This window comes from Protopterus annectens, chromosome 1.part2 (genome assembly GCF_019279795.1).
Source record: "Protopterus annectens isolate FY-2018-M chromosome 1.part2, PAN1.0, whole genome shotgun sequence".
Taxonomy (NCBI): domain Eukaryota; kingdom Metazoa; phylum Chordata; order Ceratodontiformes; family Protopteridae; genus Protopterus; species Protopterus annectens.
Window position 1 is genome coordinate 356,878,676 of NC_056727.1, and position 18,654 is coordinate 356,897,329.

Below are 18,654 nucleotides of genomic sequence, written 5' to 3' on the forward strand. Positions count from 1 at the left end.
AAAGTATACACTCTTCTTAACTAACCTCCATGGTTCTGCTATCCTCATCAGCGGCAGCAACTCAGTGGAAGGCAGCAAACTGTAAGGCTTAGCAGAAGCCGCTGACAACACAGAAGGGTCTGCAGAGGGACATTTATAAAGAAACCTGCAGTCATCAGGCACTTTAATACCAATCAGGTTTCTTTGGAGCAGAAGGTAGGAAATGAGGAGCCTGAGAAGCAATGGAAAAAAATATCCAACAGGGCAGCAAGAACAGAAGGAACAGCAGAGGGCCTAGGAAACTCCATCTGCATATATTCATAGTACCTCTTCTGAACATCAGACACCTGAGCATAATCCCATTTGAAAAATTTATCATCCTGAAAATAGCATCACCAAATGAGATCTCCTGAAAAGGAAAATCTGGACTGATGGACTTCCTCCACAGAACCACAGTCTAACGGAAAAGAGACCCGAGAGTAACAAGTTACTAGTAATTAGAATCAGCATCCTCAGAGAAATCCTGCTCTCTAGGCCTCTTGAGAGGGGTACAAGACCAGGGAGGAGCAAGAACAGAACCCCCTGTGGTGGCTTCAGAGCCATAAGGGCACTGAACAGACCTTAAGGATCTTTCGGAGAAGATGAAATGTGTTTAGTCTTCTGATTCTTTTTAAGTGGGATGTCAACCTTAAATAATTTAGGATGCTCTGACCCCTGATAACACTGTATAATGGTAGTCGGAACCTCTACTCTCACTAATATTTGAGGAATACTGCTAGGCTCTTTAGTAAACACCCATGGTTTTCCGTGTACATCCAAAACAGACGTCTGCAAAGCCTACATGGATGTGTGTGGAGTCGGATCCATACCAGCCTCCGAAGAGGTTGTGGCAGTGGAATCCGAAAAGAAAACCTGATGATCCTCCGGGCTTTCACCATACTCAAGAGACCCATCTGGCAGAGGCAGTAAGGCTGAAGAATCTGACCAAGCTTTCTTGGTCTTTTTCATGGATGGATAACCCTTGGGCCAGGAAGAACCTTCCATACTATATCTTTAGCCAACAGTTTTAAGTCGATGGTTCTCTAGGTAAATCTCAAGAGAAGAAAGCCGACTAAGCAACGTCTTGGGGACAAAAGCTTGACAAATCCCACAAGACGTATTGTCACACTGTTTATGACCATCTTTATGGGGACCCCCCCACACACACACACATTTGCACATCCCCTTTTTGGACGACATGAAACCAACAACCAGAATCAGGCAAAACAAAGATAAGAAAAATCAAATACTCCAAAGGGGACACTTATCTGAAAGTCATTTGGTAACCAGCAGGTGAACAGGTGTTTAGACTGATGACTGAAGACAGCATCTGGACTGGCGACAAAGAAGTTCTGCACATGGTACATCTGTACATCACCTTTATGTCCTATACCGCGTGCAGAGAACATGTGTGTGACACATGGTGTACTCTTTACAACCTAGAGGCTTTAGTATACTGGCCGGACATCAGGCTACCCTTGGTAGGGGATCTCTAGTGTAAAGAGTACTGCAACAGTGATATGGAAGGACATCTATCTTTATGTTAACGCATACTTTCATGTACTACATGATCCAAGACCATCCACTTCACAGCAGGATACATTCCCCATCTTCGAGTGCTATCACAAGAGAAAGATGGTAACCCTGAAGGACAACCTGGGTCCTACATGGTCTCAATCAGGTCTGTGATACAGGCTTTTGTGCACAAGTATCACTGACCGATTCATTTTTTTTGAAGAATGAAGAGGCAATTACACCACTAAAATATGGTTTTGTTTGGTATTGCTCTGCTACAGTTTTCACAGCAAAACACAATACAATCTTACAGTCACATGGACAGAGCGACTTTGGATACCTCCTGTCCTAACTTCTTTAGAGTAAAGAAAATGAAAAATTGCTAACTTTCCTAACATCTTTCGATCTGTCTAAACAGAGACAAAAGAAAAACATCTGGAGACTGCAGCAAATATTCCCCTTAATTCTAATACTGACTAAAGAGCACTAGTAGACTGACAGATTAAGGTTAATTTCTGTAATTACCTTTGGCACCAATGTTGGATTTAAGAGGACACTGTCTTTACTGAAACAACATGCACTGATTTAAAGAAGACAGCCTGGAGTTCTGGGCCTGTTCTCACTGTGTCACAAGAAAAATGGTTTCAAAGTCAAAAACTTAAGGTCTGCTCTGGCTGTTAGCACAAAGTTAAGCATCATTTTTCCAACATAAAATTAAGATTCCAAGGAGGTAAGGGTTCATGAAGTGGTCTCAAAAAGAAACTATTTGAGAAAATCCTTGCAAACCCTTAAAGCTGCTGAAGGAGAAGCATTCAGTTCTTGACAGAGGTTGCAGACTTTTGCTAAATGGACCATAATGAAAGTATGCACTAAAAACTGAAGACCTATGGGTACCAGAGCTGAGAAGGGTGACAAGAACTGAATAAACCATGCAGTCAGTTTGAAGGACTGAAGGTTCAGATGAGGCTTGCCAAAAAGACGTGACTGAATGATCTGAAGAGAAGAAAATTCATCAGAAGGTGTGACCACAGCAGAGGAAACAACTTATCAAACCAGACTAGAGCTATGAGGATGACTCTGGGATTCCTCAATTTGGTTTTCTTTAGGAACGTCATCACAAGGGGAAAAAAAGAGGTAAAAGCAAACAGAAAACTCGGTGGCCACTGCTGGACAAGAGCATCCCATGAAGTCTGCCCCTGAGGAGAGATTAAGTAGAAAAAGCTGCCGCATTTGGAGGTGGTTGCAGCAAGGCTTACCCCAGCAAAAAGGTGCTCACTCAAAATGACTGCAGGACCACTTCTGTGACATCAGCAAACACTGCCAGAAAGTTGTCATTACTAGGAATATGCATTGCTATTGCAAAGACATGAGATAACATAGCTTATTTTCTACAGCTGGATGGTGTCACAAGAACAAGGTAAACAAGTGGATTTCCTTGTTTGCTGACAAACCAAACCAGTGATGTTATCTGACCAAATGGCACTCGCACCCCAAATGAAGTGTTCTTGTACAGCCTCCAACATAAGAACTACCCTCATTTCCATGACACTGAGGAGCACAGTGGCCTCTTCTTGTGACAAAATCCCTACGACAATCTGTTCTAAACAATGTCACTCTCCCACCATTCCAGGGCAGACATGTCTGTGATGGCAGTAATATTGGTACAATGAAGAGCAGAAGGACAACCTTTAGGAAAACTGATTGTAAGAACCACTGGAGATGTCAAAAATTCAAACTGGTACAGAACCTACACTCTAAAACCACTGGACCCTCAGAAGTCCACCGTAGAAACCTCATAAGGCATCTCATACCCATCCATCCACAACCTCTTTTTCACATTTATGCACGTCAGAGTGTCACTTAACATTGACAATCCGAGCAAAGGTTTATACAGCCGGGTGGCTAGCCCTGCCTTGGTAGTTCTTCCACACCACATACTCATATGCACACTCACAACTATAGTAAATTTGCAGTGTCCAATCCACTTACTGCATATTTTTGGAATGTGGGAGGAAACCAGAGTACCCAGAGGAAACCCACGCAAACAAAGGGAGAACATGCAGACTCTACATGGAAAACACCCCAGCTGAGAATCGAACCAAGGAATCTCTTGCTGTAAGGAGACAACGCTATCCGCTGATGGGACTACAAATATTAAGACCATGAGATCTAGAATTCTGAGGCATACAGCTACTGTGACTGTTTGATAAGAAAAGAGTGGGAGGAGGACACTGGATTAAAAGAGCTGTAAATGTGTCTTGGTGGCCCTGTGTTGTACAAGACTAAAGCCTTGGCTGCACCCTAGATGACTTGAGCTTGATTAGTGGCATGAGGACTGGAAGAACTGGGTGGGTGACACCAGTTCACTTACCCCAGAGGGTGAGAGGCAGCATAAAGCTCTCTGCAATAGCAGCATTAACAGTCTGGCTGCAAGCTCCATGCTGCAAGTGGTGTACCACTTGATCAAGAGGTTGCTCACACTTGAGAGCATATATGTACCTCACAAAGGCAGCAACAGTGGAGCTCACAAGGCTGCAGAAGGGTAATGGAGTTATGGCACACTACTCCAGCAGCAGTATGATGCTGCACCAGCAACCTTGACCACTTCAACGGCTCTGATATGGATCATTCAGAGCACTAGGAAGACTAAGATGGGTCCAGCAGACGCACTGAATGAGGAGTTGAGTTGTCGCAGCTCAGCTGTGAGAAGCTAGAACTAAACAGATGTAATCCTGTCTTGGTAGCAGCTGGTTATACCAGACTGAGTGAACCCAATAAAAATCTCAGCTTGCAATTGCTTCAACTTGGACTTTGCAATGTTCAATGATATCCTCAAGGTCCACAAGAAGTTATAGTGAGTAGTTCCTTGCTCAAATCAGCGACTTCCTTGTGGAGGTAGAAAAAAAAGCCAGTTCTTACAGGGGATCACTCTGGTTCTTGACAGTTTGAAATATGCTGCGACAGGCATCATGTATCTGGTGAACAACATGGGGGATGTAGTGTTTAAAGAAAAACAGGAAAGCCCTGAATGGGAAATAACGGACTCCCACCCTGAAGCACAACAACTTCCTGGATACCTTGGCTATCTAAATAGTATAGTTTCATAGGCGCTGTAGCACATTTCAAGCTGTCAAGAACGAGTGTCAAAACTGCTGACTAAACCTGAATGCCAAGAAATGTGTAACAGTATCCTTCAGCACGCAAGTTCATTGTAACAATCACAATGAAAACACATCCCAGAAACATGATCCAATAGTTTGGGACCTAGTAACCTTTGTAGATGAATGTTTGTATTCTTATTAGGTGCTCACTCTTCTTACTGCAGAAACACGTAAAGGTAAACATGTTATCTAGTATTATGCCAAAAATTTGGACTAGATCACCAGCCTCTATTAGACTTTCAATCAATTTGAGCAATTTCAAGAAAGGCCTAGATAACTGGTACAAGAATGAAACTTTTTAACCCAAATTCCAAGGAGTCAGTGTTTTTCAAACAGCCTTGGGCCTGTAACACTGGACAATAGTTTTCTTCTTCCACTTCAGTTTTCAGAATTCTCTATTACCTGGCATATGTGTGGAAGTAAATGCTTTGGTATGGAAAGTCCTAAACAAATTTTCCCATGAAGATATAAAAGCATGTCACTTAACATTCTCCAAAGTCAACAGATATCAGAGACTGCTATAGTGGCTGAAGTGACCTCTCAGAATAGAAATATTTAAGCAAAGGAATGCAACTCCTCAAATGCAGCATGCAAGATGGGTCTGTAAAACCTACTGCATTTAGTCTATACATGTGCACATCAATTCCCCTACAGCTTATATGTACTTAAGTTTCCAAGACTTACAAAGCTCACACATTTTGAGGTAACATAGAAGACAGCTGCCAGTCATTGCCACCAAATAAAAAGAGGGAGATCATCTGTTTACTATTGCTTTAGGGCTACATATGGTTTAGACTGGCAGCATGCTAAGACAGGCTATAAACAAATGAGAACAAAAATATTGTGCAGATGTATTGCACTGATGTACAATTAAAATTAGGGTATAGTGTTGCTGCTTACCAAAGTCAATTTTATCAACTGAGGAAAATGTGCCACAAAGTAAGAACAGACAGATTAAATACTTGAGTAGCTCAATCGTTTGCAGTTCTGTAGGACAAACTACTGGACTGTATGGATTTACAAAGGTAAAACAAAGAAATGGTACTGAAAACATTGGTAATTACTTTCCTTAATTACTACTTGGCTAAACAATACCTGGAAATAGACAAACTTGCACATTGCACAGACTCAAACTATAATTATCTCCATTTAATTCACTGGGGTGGGAGGTTAGCATAATGGTTAGGGTGTTTAACTTACAAACACAAGGTGCAGGGTTTAATTCTAACAGGGGGTAACTGGCTAGGCTTAAAATAGTCCACAAGGGTAGTTAGCCTAGTACTAACCTATGAACCTATATTACAGCAAGTAAATCAGAAAAGTGATTGCAGCAGAAAGCTTTTCCTAAGCTTTCATTCCCCAGGTTGTTGGACAACTGCATAATAAAAATACTTAATTATACTTCATAAACAAAATTATTAAAATGTATACAATTAAGTCTTGTGTGTTGCATGCTGGTTACCTAGCAATATATGCCACACTGTGCTGTAGTAGTATGGTGTTCAGTCCTGTGCATGACTTCCCTCTGTCTTGTCTTTAAAAGATGTAGGCACACTAGCTAATTGACATCCACAGCCTTTGCCACTAGAGTAAGCCCTAAATAAAACCTCAGGCAGCAGCATCAATCATGGAGTACTGTATAAGGCAGGCTAACAAATTTCAATTCTGATAACCACAAAAGTGTACTAAGTTAAGAAAGAAATGCTGACAAACGGATGCTCAAACATAAAAAAATGCTAGGTCAATAAAAGAACAAAAATATATAATTGGTATATTAGAAAAACATCACTTGTGATAAATTGTAAAACTGCTCTTACTTCAGAATTTCTAAACAATCTTTTAAGAAACATTCCCTAATCCCCCCCAGAATGCTATAATTGTGTTCCAATTCAAAGTTTTTAATGATGGGATGCAAAAGCTTGTCTTGTCCCCTGAACACGACAATCAAGCAGTTTTAAGACCTTTCAAAACTCTCCTAGCTAATCAAGGAAGCAACTGATATTATATTAGGAAAAATATAAAAAAATATTACCAAATATAACAATTTTTTTCATAAAAAATAGTTAAATGAAATTACACAATACCTTTTACTAAATAAACACCTTACTTTAAGTAAAGTTCATTGATCTACAGGCTGCATACCTACCGGAGATGCCTAGATCCCCATACCAGGCACCTGAGCTCATATTCCAACACGGGCAAAACAGTGTTTTGTGTGTGTGTGTGTGTGTGTGTGTGTGTGTGTAGGGGGTGCTGCACTCATAGTGCTGCTCTTTACACAAGATGTTAAAATGAGGTCCCATATGCCTTACCCGGTGGCAGCTCAGATTTTCATTTCATTCAAGTTATAAAAAAAAAATTAAAACTTCTGGGACACTTCATTTTCTTTTTTTTAAATAAATTTGTTTACCAAATAAGTCCACTAGGAATAAATACTTCTTTTCATGGGTGATACGTGAGCATTGCCTGGTTTAGTCTGGTGACTTACTCACAGAGAATACACAATTGGGGACAGAGGATATCAAACATAGGACAACATTGTGAAGCTGGTTATTTGCCAATGTGTGTAACCCTTTGTACTAAACAATTACTCAATGAACAGTGTGGGAAACCACACTGATGCCTCAGTTGCAATTCAATTCAAATATTATCCAAATATGCAACTAAAAAGATCCACACAGTATCAGTATACTCACCAGGTTACTAAACAAAACTTAACAGACAATATGTTTTACTTTCACCGCAAACACTTTAAAAGGGCAAACAAGGATGAGCAAAACATAATGTTAAAGACAAACTGTTCTGTGACTGTGACTCTTTCAAAGGTGAACAAATTTTGATGCTGTTGTCTTACCACTGCATCTTAATGAAAGACATTGATTCATGCTGTTAAAAGGTTTCACCAAAGCAATCAAACTAAAATGTTATATGCTTAACCACTGAGTAGCTTTTAAATTATACATCTATTTTCTACATTACTATTCCCAACACTTCCCCATATTAATTACAGATAAACATCTATCCTACCAGATGGATTTAATGATCTTGGCTGTTGATGAGTCTCCCACTTGTTAACTATCACCTGGCAAGAACCAGCTGTGTTCTGCAAGTTAAAAGTTAGACATGTATAACATATAACATAAACTGGCATTCCAAGACAGTTCTCTTATCAAGTCTTTTTCTGAATTTTCTTAAGAGATGATAAACCAGATTCTTTAGCAAAAATACAATGCATTTGTCATTTCACAACAGTTCAAGACTTTGCAAATCTATAAACATCAACAGTTTCAATCTAAATGTGTAAATATTTTTTAATACAGGATTTGAAATCAATGAACAAAAAGGCAATCCATGTATGCAAATCAATTTAACTTCAGATACTGAATTCAGGAGATAGGCTGCTGAAGAAAATATGAGTGATAACCAACTGATGTTGCACAGTACCACAAACCCACAATTTCTTCTTGTACCACTGACTTAAAGGATCTGATATTCAAGAGGTGTTGACAGTGCAAGCTTTCATGCACATACGTGCACTTGCGCACACACGCACACACCCTCCAGTCTTCAACATAACCATAATACAGCTGGGCATGGTCAAATATCAGTGGCTGTAAACAAAAGCACCAAACAGTTTCAAATAGAGGAAATGTATTTACAAAATAATTTTTCCTTTGTAAGGCACCATTATACCTTGAAGGAGTTTTTCTTCTCCAAATAACCACAGGCTTAGGACTCTTCAAGGGAACAAAAACAGGGAGATGGATGTCACTGTGCATACAGGCCAAATAAGAAAAAGTGAAACAGTCAAGTCAGCCTCAACCAGTTAAATTCTTTTAAGGCTTTACTTCTTCCCCTATACATACACTTCTAACTTCATCCATACTATCTTTTACCTTCTGAAAGTATATTAACTCTATCCTAGACATGCATTATCACAGTCCAAATACTGCCATGCAGCATGACTAGATGCTTTAGACTTCCAACTCCAAATTCTGTCATGTAATGTACCACAGCAAATGACATCATACAAAAATGACAGAGCCTAACATTTTCAGAGACACTACATTATGGATGGCTGTTAAAAGGCACAAACAGTATTGCACTGACAATTTAGACATATGCCATCAAATTTCCATAATTATTATTTTCCTTAAATTATATCCAAGTTGAAGGCAGTTGGTTCTCTCTAAAAAGGGACTTCAAAATTAAATACAACACATTTCTGTCATGGCTAATGAGGTATTTTGTTGAAGGGGGTAATGTCTCAAAAACATTATCCCATAAAATACATGTAGAAATTATGGAATAAAAACTAGAGAAATGGAAATGAGGAGGAGCCATCGGCTATCTGGGAGACTTCTTGTGCAAAACTCCTTTCAAAAACATTTTGATACGAGACTGCACTGAAAGATGGGAACCAATGGGCAGATATGCTAAAATGGTTAAAAAAAAATGAACCTTGACAGAAGAGCAAGACCGGCCCACAGGATAGTAACTCATAAGTACTGTGAAACCAGGGAAACACAAGCCTTGAATGAGCACTAACTAACTTTCTAGTAACAAGCTTTCTTGTCTCCGATAATACCTGCTGCACTTCTGCAGAAAAAAAATGCCTAAAAGGTATTAAAAACCCCATCATCCAGACAGTCAATTGCAGCTGTTTGGGGTTAACATGCATCAAACATCTCCTGATCTTGTTTGAGCAAACAGTGTGTGAGGAAGCTTCTGGAAATAGCCAGGGGGAAATTACCACAAGAAAGGAGAACCAGTACTGCCTGGGTCAGAAGGGAATCACAGCAAAGATCTTTCGGAAGTCCTACTGAATTTTCAGTACCACCCTGGAAATCACTGGAAAGGGTAAGAAAGCATACAAGAACATTGCACTCCAAGGCATAGAACTTTTTTATTTACTAGTTTAAAGAGTAGATGTCCCCCACAGATGCATCAAATTTTGGAAGATCGCCTGATTTACATGCCATTCACAAGGGTTTGTTCCTCATCCTGCTCAGCCTGTCAGCCACTTAGTTTCTCTCTTAGGGATGTAAGATACCTGTCGATGGACATTATCTTGCAAATCTGTATCCCATGCTAATATGGCTACTCTGCAGAAAGTGATCACATCTGGTTTCACCTTGCTTGATAATGTACCACATCACTGTGGCATTGTCTGTAACACTTGGAGAGGTTATCTGGACCACAAATGATTCAGGCAGTTGAGAGAATTTCTAAGGGCAAGTATGTCTTATGCTTGTGCGTTTTAGTCTCTTTTGTTCCAAACACCCTGCACTTTCATGCCCACTGATACTGCTCCCCAAGCAAAGTCTGAGTCGTCTCTTGTGGCCTACTGTGCTGGAGCAGGACAGAAGAATGGGAGACATGGACTCTGAAAAATGTACCGTCTCCACCACACGATCTCCCATTTTGACAAATCAAGACTGAATTTGAGAAGTCAATGGGTGTTTACGTTAGAACCATATAGATTTTGCATACCAATGTATTTTTTCATTTGAAGTCTTGCAAGTAAGATGAGAATTAGGGATACCATGAAAGACAGCATTCTGAGAAATTCAATTGTTGAGATGGAAATTTGAGTGAAAAACCTTAGGAATAGCTCTGAACATAGATTTATGTAGAAGAAAAGCTTTTTATACTGAGGTAATCAACATGTACTGCAGAAAAACAATCCTGTGAGTATATTCAGAAAGTATTTCTTAATGTTCTCTTAGAATCCTGAGGGGGCGGAATTTACTAATGAAAAATGGCAAAGAACCAAGGTACTGGGAGCAAATAACTAGACAGGGAAGGGTAACAGAATGGGAAGAGACCAAAAAGACATTTGGACTGCATGCCTGAGATTACCTTTCTTCTCAGGGAAAGATACCAGAAAATAGGCAAAAAGCAAGGGATAGGGGAATCTTAAGTAAGAGACTTGCTCTGGTAAGTTTTAGCTGAATCTAGAACAGAAGCTGTTGTTAAAAAGGGGATAATTTGTAATGCAAAAAATATTGCACAATAACTACAGGCATCAATCAGTGAAGTTAGAAAAGACTGGGGTGAGATGAATCAACAATTCACAAGGAAACAATGGAGGACATATACATTGCTCCCAAATATGCAACAAAGTCCAGACAATTTAGGATTTTTGCTGTTTGCATAGGTATTTTATAACTTGAGCAGACTTCAAAGAATTTTTCCTCAGGTAGATGGCAAATATTGAAGGTGTGAAAAGGATAACTGGGAATATATGTTTTGGGAATGAAATCAGTTGGGAGACTTAAAAAAATGCATATACGATACACTGTCAAGAATACTGAGTGATTACATGGATATAACTAAGGAAATTTTTTGGTCTGGGATACAGGAAATTAATCGCCTAGACATAGTAAGGGGATATTAAGTTTAATTCTGGTGGCTGACAAAAAGCAATTACTACAAAATGGAAACCAAACTTACACAAACTGTATTTCAAGTACTGAATATTGTAATAGAGATACAAGAACAGGCAGTGGGATCTTTAGAAAAGGGTAGGAGCAAATTACATAGAAAAAAATGGAAATTGTGGGAATACATGCAGAACAATGTTTGGGAGGAGAAGTGAACAGAAGACAGAAATTAAGCAATTTATGTAATGCTGTATTGAAGATAATTATAGAAAAATATATGTGATGTATGTGCTCTGGGTTCCTCCCACATCCCAAAGACATGCTGTAGGTGGATCGGGCACACTAAATTGGCCCTAGGCGTGAGTGCGTGCGTGTGTGTGCCTTCCGTGGAAGGTTGGGTGCTGGGCTGGCAACTCAACACCGTAAACTTCCACTGCCAATCATGAGCGGACAGGTGATCCGTTGTGGCGACCCGTAACCGGGAAAAGCCAAAAGAAGAAGAAGAATGTTTATAATCAGGAAAATGTTAATATGGGTTGTTTTCTTTTAAATAAATTCATAAAAGTTGGGAAGCTTGGGCAAATTGGTGAGGTTTGCTATAATGGTTACAGTCTTTGCTTCACAGGTGCAAAGTACAAGGTTAGGTTATTGGCTACGCTTAAAATGGCCCTTCAAGACAGTTAGCCTTGTATTCACCTACAAACCTGAACATGAAATTTGTCTGTGAAATGTAGTAAGAAGGTACTTTTAAAACTTGTGCTGTGGCAGTCATATTAAGTACTGTGTTTTCCAGCTTCTGTAACTAGATAATTAGGAGTTCTAATACGACAGCAGATAAAATGAGTGAATATCCATTCAAATAATATTTCGTCGAGCCCAAATGGCCTAAAGGATAAGGCACTGCCAACCAAAGCCAGGGATTATAAGTCTGAGTCCGATCTAGGGTGATATGGGCATGTTTGCCTGTAAGTGATAATTCAATAGAGGTGTTAAAAAAGTTCTCTTGGAATCTCAGCCTGTGTAGGAGATCCCTTACCCAAGACAGATTACAGACACTTTGAAAAATACTCTGCAAAGACAAGCAAGTTGTCTAAGTAAGGAAAATGTGGACATCCAGGCACTTTACATAGGGCTATCACAGGTGCTAGAACATTTTGTGAACACTCGAAGCACTGGATAGCCTAATAGCCTAAAGGGTAAGGCAGATAACTGATAATGTGGTCTAAACACACAAAAGTTAAACGCCTGAAATCTGGATCAACAGGAATGTGATGATATGCATCTTTTAACTCGAAGGTCACTAAGTAACTCAAATGAGGAAAGAGTAATAAGTTGTGAAGTGACAGCATTTTGAACTTGTGCACTATCACAAAGTGGTTCATGAAGGAAAGGTCCAGAACTGTCCTCCAAGAGACTTCTTTCTTTGGCACCAGAAACATTCTTGCATAAAATCTTCCACCTAATAGGAGGAGGAGGAAAGTACAGTTTTGTACCTACCATAAATGTAGATGTTCAAGTGCTAATACAGCTGCAGTCATAACAGATGGGTTCTCCTGCCGTCAAGCGGGTCCTCGGTCGGCCGAATTCCAAAGTGTAGGTCCGGCATCGGTTGTCGTCGCTTCTTCCCTGACGTCAGTGCGACAGGGGTATAAAAGAACCAGCCGACGTCATTTTCTTCAGTTTTTCTTGCCCCAGATGTCAGGTGCCCCCAGAAGGAAGGCAATACATAAATTTGTGTAATAAAGCAATGCCATATAATCAAAATATAGTAGTGCAAGCAAATACATCATGAATGAATACCCCAATCTGGTTGCATGAGGATATGTTAGCCAATAAACCTGTCCCAAGAGGGGAAGGAGGGAGGGGAAACCTGGACCGCAGCTGTATTAGCACTCGAACATCTACATTTATGGTAGGTACAAAACTGTACTATGTTCATCGTGCATACAGCTGCAGTCATAACAGATGGGTAGAATCCCAAAGCTAAGAAAGGGTTGGTAGGCACTAGGTGGAACTAGGAGGAGCCAGAATGCCCTGCAAGACTGCAGTGGCAAAGCCCGCTCTAGATTTGGAGTATAGAGGAAGGTGGTAGTGCTTGGAGAAGGTATGCACAGAACTCCAAGTGGCTGCTTCTAAAATACTCCTCTAAGAAAGGCTGCAGAAGTAGCCGTGGCCCTTGTGGAGTGAGATCTGATGCCTGTAGGTACAGTTTTGCCATGAAAAGAATAGCAAAAGCGTATGCAATAGGCTATCCATTTTGAGATTGTCTGTTTGGAGATTGGCTTATCTTGAGCTCCTATAGCATAGGACACAAAGAGCTGATCTGATTTTCTGAAAGGCTTTTTTCTGTCTAAATAATAACGTAGTTGTCTGTGGATGTCCAAGGAATGTAGTAATCTCTCCCCTTTGTTTTGAGGATTAGGATAAAAGGTAGGTAAATGTATGGCCTGATTCAAAGCTACCCTGGATACCACTTTTGGCATAAAGGACGGGTTGGTTCGTAATGAAACTTTGTCCTGATGGAAAATGATAAAAGGCTGCACAGCCATGAGAGCTTGTAGTTCTGAAACTCTACGAGCTGAGGTAATAGCCAGAAGGAAAGCTGTTTTCCAGGACAAATATTGCAAATCTGATGAGGCAGCTGGCTCAAAAGGAGGCAAGGTCAGTTTTTCCAGAATTAAATTGAGATCCCAAGCAGGTATTGGTTGTTTCCTTGGGGGTTTTAGATTCTTAGCCCCTCTGAGGAACTGTCTTAAGAGGGGGTGAGAGAATAAGGGTGGATCAGTGTTGTATTCTGCAGAGATGGCCGAGGCATGGATTTTGACGGAGAATGAAAGTCCACTGCTTAGGAGCTCAGCTAGGTACTGTAATATTTGAGGTAAATTCAGTTTTCCAGGATCCTGGCCCTTTTTCTCATTCCAGACACAAAAACGTTTCCATTTTGCGGAGTAAGCTTTTCTGGTAGACGGCCTTCTGGCCTCCAAAATGACATCCTGCACCTCCTTGGAGAGTAGGGTCTGTTGTAATGTTAAGGAATCTTCCATGCGGCTAGATTGAGTGTTTTAGCTGACTGTGAAGAGTTTTGAAGCTGTGCTGAGTCAGGAGAAGAGGCATTAGAGGCAGGGTCCATGGTGGGGAATGTGTCAGGCTCCTCAGGAGTGGGTACCAGTGTTGTCTTGGCCAGTCTGGAGCAATGAGAATCATCTTTGGTCTGTCTGCTCTGGTTTTCAATAGAACTTTGGGCAGCAGAGGAAGAGGTGGGAAGGCATAAACTGTCATTGATGTCCAACTGAAAGAGAGAGCATCCACTCTCCAGGCCTTTGGATGAAAAATCCTTGAGCAGAATTTTGTCAATTGGTGATTTTTGTGGGAGGCAAAGAGATCTATGTCTGGCCTTCCCCATGCTTGGATTATCTCTGTAAAAACTTGAAGATGCAACTTCCATTCGTGTGGATCTATCATATTTCTGCTTAGGTTGTCTGCCAGCCTGTTTTCTTTGCCTGGCAAGTACTGTGCTTGTAGTTCGATTTGTAAGTCCATGGCCATGTTCCAAAGTGACATGGCCAGTCTTCATAGGGGGTATGAATGTGTTCCCCCCTGTTTGTTTATGTACCACATTACTGTGGTGTTGTCCGTTCTTATCAATAGTTGACCTGGTTGTAGAAGGTCCTTGAAAGCTATAATAGCATTTATTACTGCTAGCATTTCCTTTTGATTGATGTGAAGGTGCTTTTCTTTTTGGGACCACTTGCCCTGAATGCACCGATCTGTCATGTGCGCCCCCCAGGCGTAGTCTGAGGCGTCTGTTGTGATGACTTGATTTGCTTGAGGCTTGCTGAATGGGAGACCTGTATTTGGCATGCTTGATCCCACAATAGAAATTCCTTTTGAAGACAGGGAATTAGTGATATTATTGTTTCCAAACTGTGGCTGTGTTGAGACCATAGGTTTTTCAGGTACCATTGAAGTTTCCTCATATGCAGCTTTGCACATGGGATTAGTAAGATGCAAGATGCCATGAATCCCAGAGCCTGCAGGATTTTCCTTGCAGTCAGCCTGGTGCAATTTGCTAGTGCTCTGAAGTATTGAGTTAGTTGCCCCTGCTTCTCTGGCGTGAGGTAGGCCATCTGGGTGTTTGTGTCCAAGTTGGCACCCAGGAAAATTATTTTCCGAGAGGGTATTAGCCTTGATTTCTTTTTGTTGACTGAGTATCCCAGAGAATTCAACAACATTATTACATAAGCCAGATGTTTCAGAAGAATGTGCTTGCTGTCCGCTTGGATCAGGCAGTCGTCCAAATAGGGGTATATTTGTATCCCTTGAAGTCTGCAGTAGGCAATTACTGATGCCAGGCATTTCGCGAATACTCTGGGCGCAGTAGATAAGCCAAAGGGCAATGCAGAGAATTGATAATGGGTTGAACCTGCAAGAAATCTGAAGTATCTTCTGCAATTTTGTCTGATTGGTACATGCAGGTATGCCTCCTTGAGGTCCAATGTTACCAGCCAAGACTCCTTGCCCAGCATGGAAAGAAGTTGCTGTAGAGTGAGCATCTTGAATTTTGGTACAAGTAGAAATGTGTTTAGGATGGGTAGGTCCAAAATAGGTCTCCAATCTTTTCCCTTCCTTGGTACCAGGAATAGTCTGGAATAAAAACCTTGACCTTGTTCGTGCGTAGGTACCTCTTGAATAGCTTTCATGTCTATGAGAGCTGTAATTTGTCTTTGTGCCTCTGCCCTTTGATTGTGTGGCAGGTTTGGCATGCCTCTCATTTTTGGAAGGGTGTGAAAATGGAATCTGTAGCCTCTTGTTTATAATGTCCAGGATCCATTTGTCTTTTGTGACAATATGCCAATTTTTTGTAAATAGTGCCAGTTTTCCGCCTAAGGGTGCTGCCATTTGAGTCTTGCTTGGCATGCAAAGGGGAAAGTCATTGGGTTTGCTTTCTGAATGGTTGCGAGTTATCCTCAGCACCTCTTTGTGTAGGAGCTTGCCATTGTCTGCCTCTAAACGATCCCTGGTATTGCCCTCTGCCTCTCGGGTGCCTGTATCTACCTCTTTGGGGTCTGTCCGTGGCTGGAAAGGAACAATTTTTGGAAGGCCAATTTCTACTGATACGTGGGGGTTGTACCTGTAGAAAATCTTTCACAGTTTGCATTGATTTAGCCTTTTCCTCCATTTTCCTTAATACCTCCTCAGCATTCGCACCAAATAATAAATCCTTTTGTAGAGGAGCATTTAGTAATTTAGCTTTTACATGATCTGGCAAGGTTTGTTCCTTGAGCCAGGCATGTCTACGTATAACTGATCCTGTAACAGCAGCTATACATGAGGCCTCTAGAGCATCAAAACCACATTGTAAGGTATGTTTACCCACTTGTTCTGCACTATGCATCAAATCCTGCAACTCCTTCAAGTCTGGTTGTTCAGGTTGTGACATTTTACTTTTCAATTGTGATAACAGAAACTGTTGGTACTTTAGCATATGGAACTGACAGTTTAATGCCCTCATGGTTAAGGTAGCCGAGGTATATACCTTTTTTCCCCACCTTTCTAAGGATCTGGAATCTCTCTCGGAAGGTAATGGATTTTTAGCAGTGGAGGCCTTAATTCCCTTGGGGCCCTGTGAGATGGTTTCTGGGTCAGCAGCATGGCTTTTGTATAAAAATTGGTGTGAGTCAGGAACCCTGTAGTACCTGTCTGGCTTGACTGGCGCTGGAGGTAGAGAATCCGGGTTAAAGGCAGGCCTCCGAGTACACATCATCTAGTATATCCAAGATGGGAGGTATAGCCAGAGGCCTGTGCTGAGGTAGCAAGAGAAATTCCCTAAGCCTTTTCTTGGAATCTGAATAATCTTGGCCTTCCCAGTGGAAGTGTTCTCTTAAGGTATGCAAAGTTTCCCCAAATGAGTAATCCTCTGGAGGTGAGACAGAGGGAATGGACTCCTCTGCATCAGAATCTTCAAAAGGGGAGTAAGAATGTTCCTGATCATCAGAGTGCTCTGAAATAATGGAGCCCTGATCAGAGGAGGGGGATTCTTCCTCCACTCTGGGCCTTTTGTCCGGGGGGGGGGGGGTTGAGAACCCCTGATAAGAGTAATTAAATCCTCAGCCATTTTCAGCATCTGCTTTTTAGGCATGGGGCCTGGAGATGGGCCCTGTGTAGCTTGTCTCTTTAGAGTGCATGGCTGCTTTAGACTTAGTGAAAGCCTTGATGGAAAAAGAAGAGGAAGGTCTGAAGACACCTTGAGAGGAGGCGGATCTGTCCACATTTTGAGATTCACCGTCAAGAGTGGCTTCGGTATCTGTAGTCGGGGTGTGGGCCGAGGAGCCTGCGACCTAAGGCACAGGAGACACCACCAATGGAGTGTCGTCGGCAGTCAGGGGCTGCGTAGGCGCCTCGCTGAGAACCGGACCACGTGTAGTCGGCTTTGGCGTGGTGTCGGTAGAGGCCGCGGACCTCGTGTGTCAGTCCTTATCTTTGCACTTTTTAGACAAAACTGGAGTTGGAGTATCCGACGACATAATATAGTTAAATGTTTTGCCAAAATAATGCTGGGCGAACTCCGCCCGACGCTTAATGGTGCGTTTGTTGAATGTAGCACAAAAGCGACAGACCGAGACGTCGTGGTCTGGGCCTAAACAAGGAATACAGAGGGAATGGAAATCCTTATGCGGTATTTGCTTCCCACATGAAATACAATTATTAACTTTGTCTGACATCGGTCTGAGGCAAGAAAAGTTTCCCCAACGGGGTACTTAGCTTTCAAGAAGACTTCGGTTGCAAAATTTTCGTAATTTCAGGAGCTGGCCGACCGGCACTTGCGAACTGCTTCTGCTTTGGGCACCACGCGGCAAGAAAGACTGAAGAAAATGGTGTTGGCTGGTTCTTTTATACCCCTGTCGCACTGACGTCAGGGAAGAAGCGACGACAACCGATGCCGGACCTAGACTTTGGAATTCGGCCGACCGAGGACCCGCCTGACGGCAGGAGAACCCATCTGTTATGACTGCAGCTGTATGCACGAACATCAGCTATTTACCCTCAGAAACATTATATGATGTACAAGAGGATGGAAGAGAAGTGTTTGGTCTGGAGGGTGAGGAAATATCCTCTGTAAAGAAGAGCCTCCCGTTGCCATCTACAGTTTTAATGGATCACATGCAGAACCCATATGTCTGAAATAAACTGTTGCCAAAGAAAGAAAAATGAAGATTCACACTTTGTGAGAGGATTAAAGAATTATCAGAGTGGGGGAGGGAGACAAGGTCTTTCACAGTCGTACTAACTTATTGGAATGTCCTTTGTTCTAGAACCTCCCTGCAATTACTTTATAACTGTTTGCTATCCAGCAATTTTGCTGGGACTGTATTTTGCTTTTTACTAAAGTTAGACAAGGGAGCAAAGAAGCACCTGGAAAACTTAAAAGGAGGAGGGATCAAGAATCTGAGCTAACCCCTGAATCAGTTTCCCCTCTCATCACACTTTTTGATGACTTCTGCAGCAGAAGGTCCAAAAAACAAAACAAAAAAGTTATATACATACTGTAACACTAAATCCATATTGTCTTCTTC

The 18,654-nt window shown here is 41.5% G+C and overlaps 1 protein-coding gene across 1 annotated transcript in view; it reads right to left on the reverse strand.

Moving 5' to 3' along the window:
- GPCPD1 (glycerophosphocholine phosphodiesterase 1) overlaps window positions 1-18,654 on the reverse strand; it is a 1,148,488-nt gene that overhangs the window by 698,368 nt on the left and 431,466 nt on the right. The window contains exon 5 of the mRNA XM_044056397.1: window positions 7,722-7,797. Coding sequence (XP_043912332.1) covers window positions 7,722-7,797 — 76 coding nt within the window. The remainder of the gene's footprint in view (window positions 1-7,721; window positions 7,798-18,654) is intronic.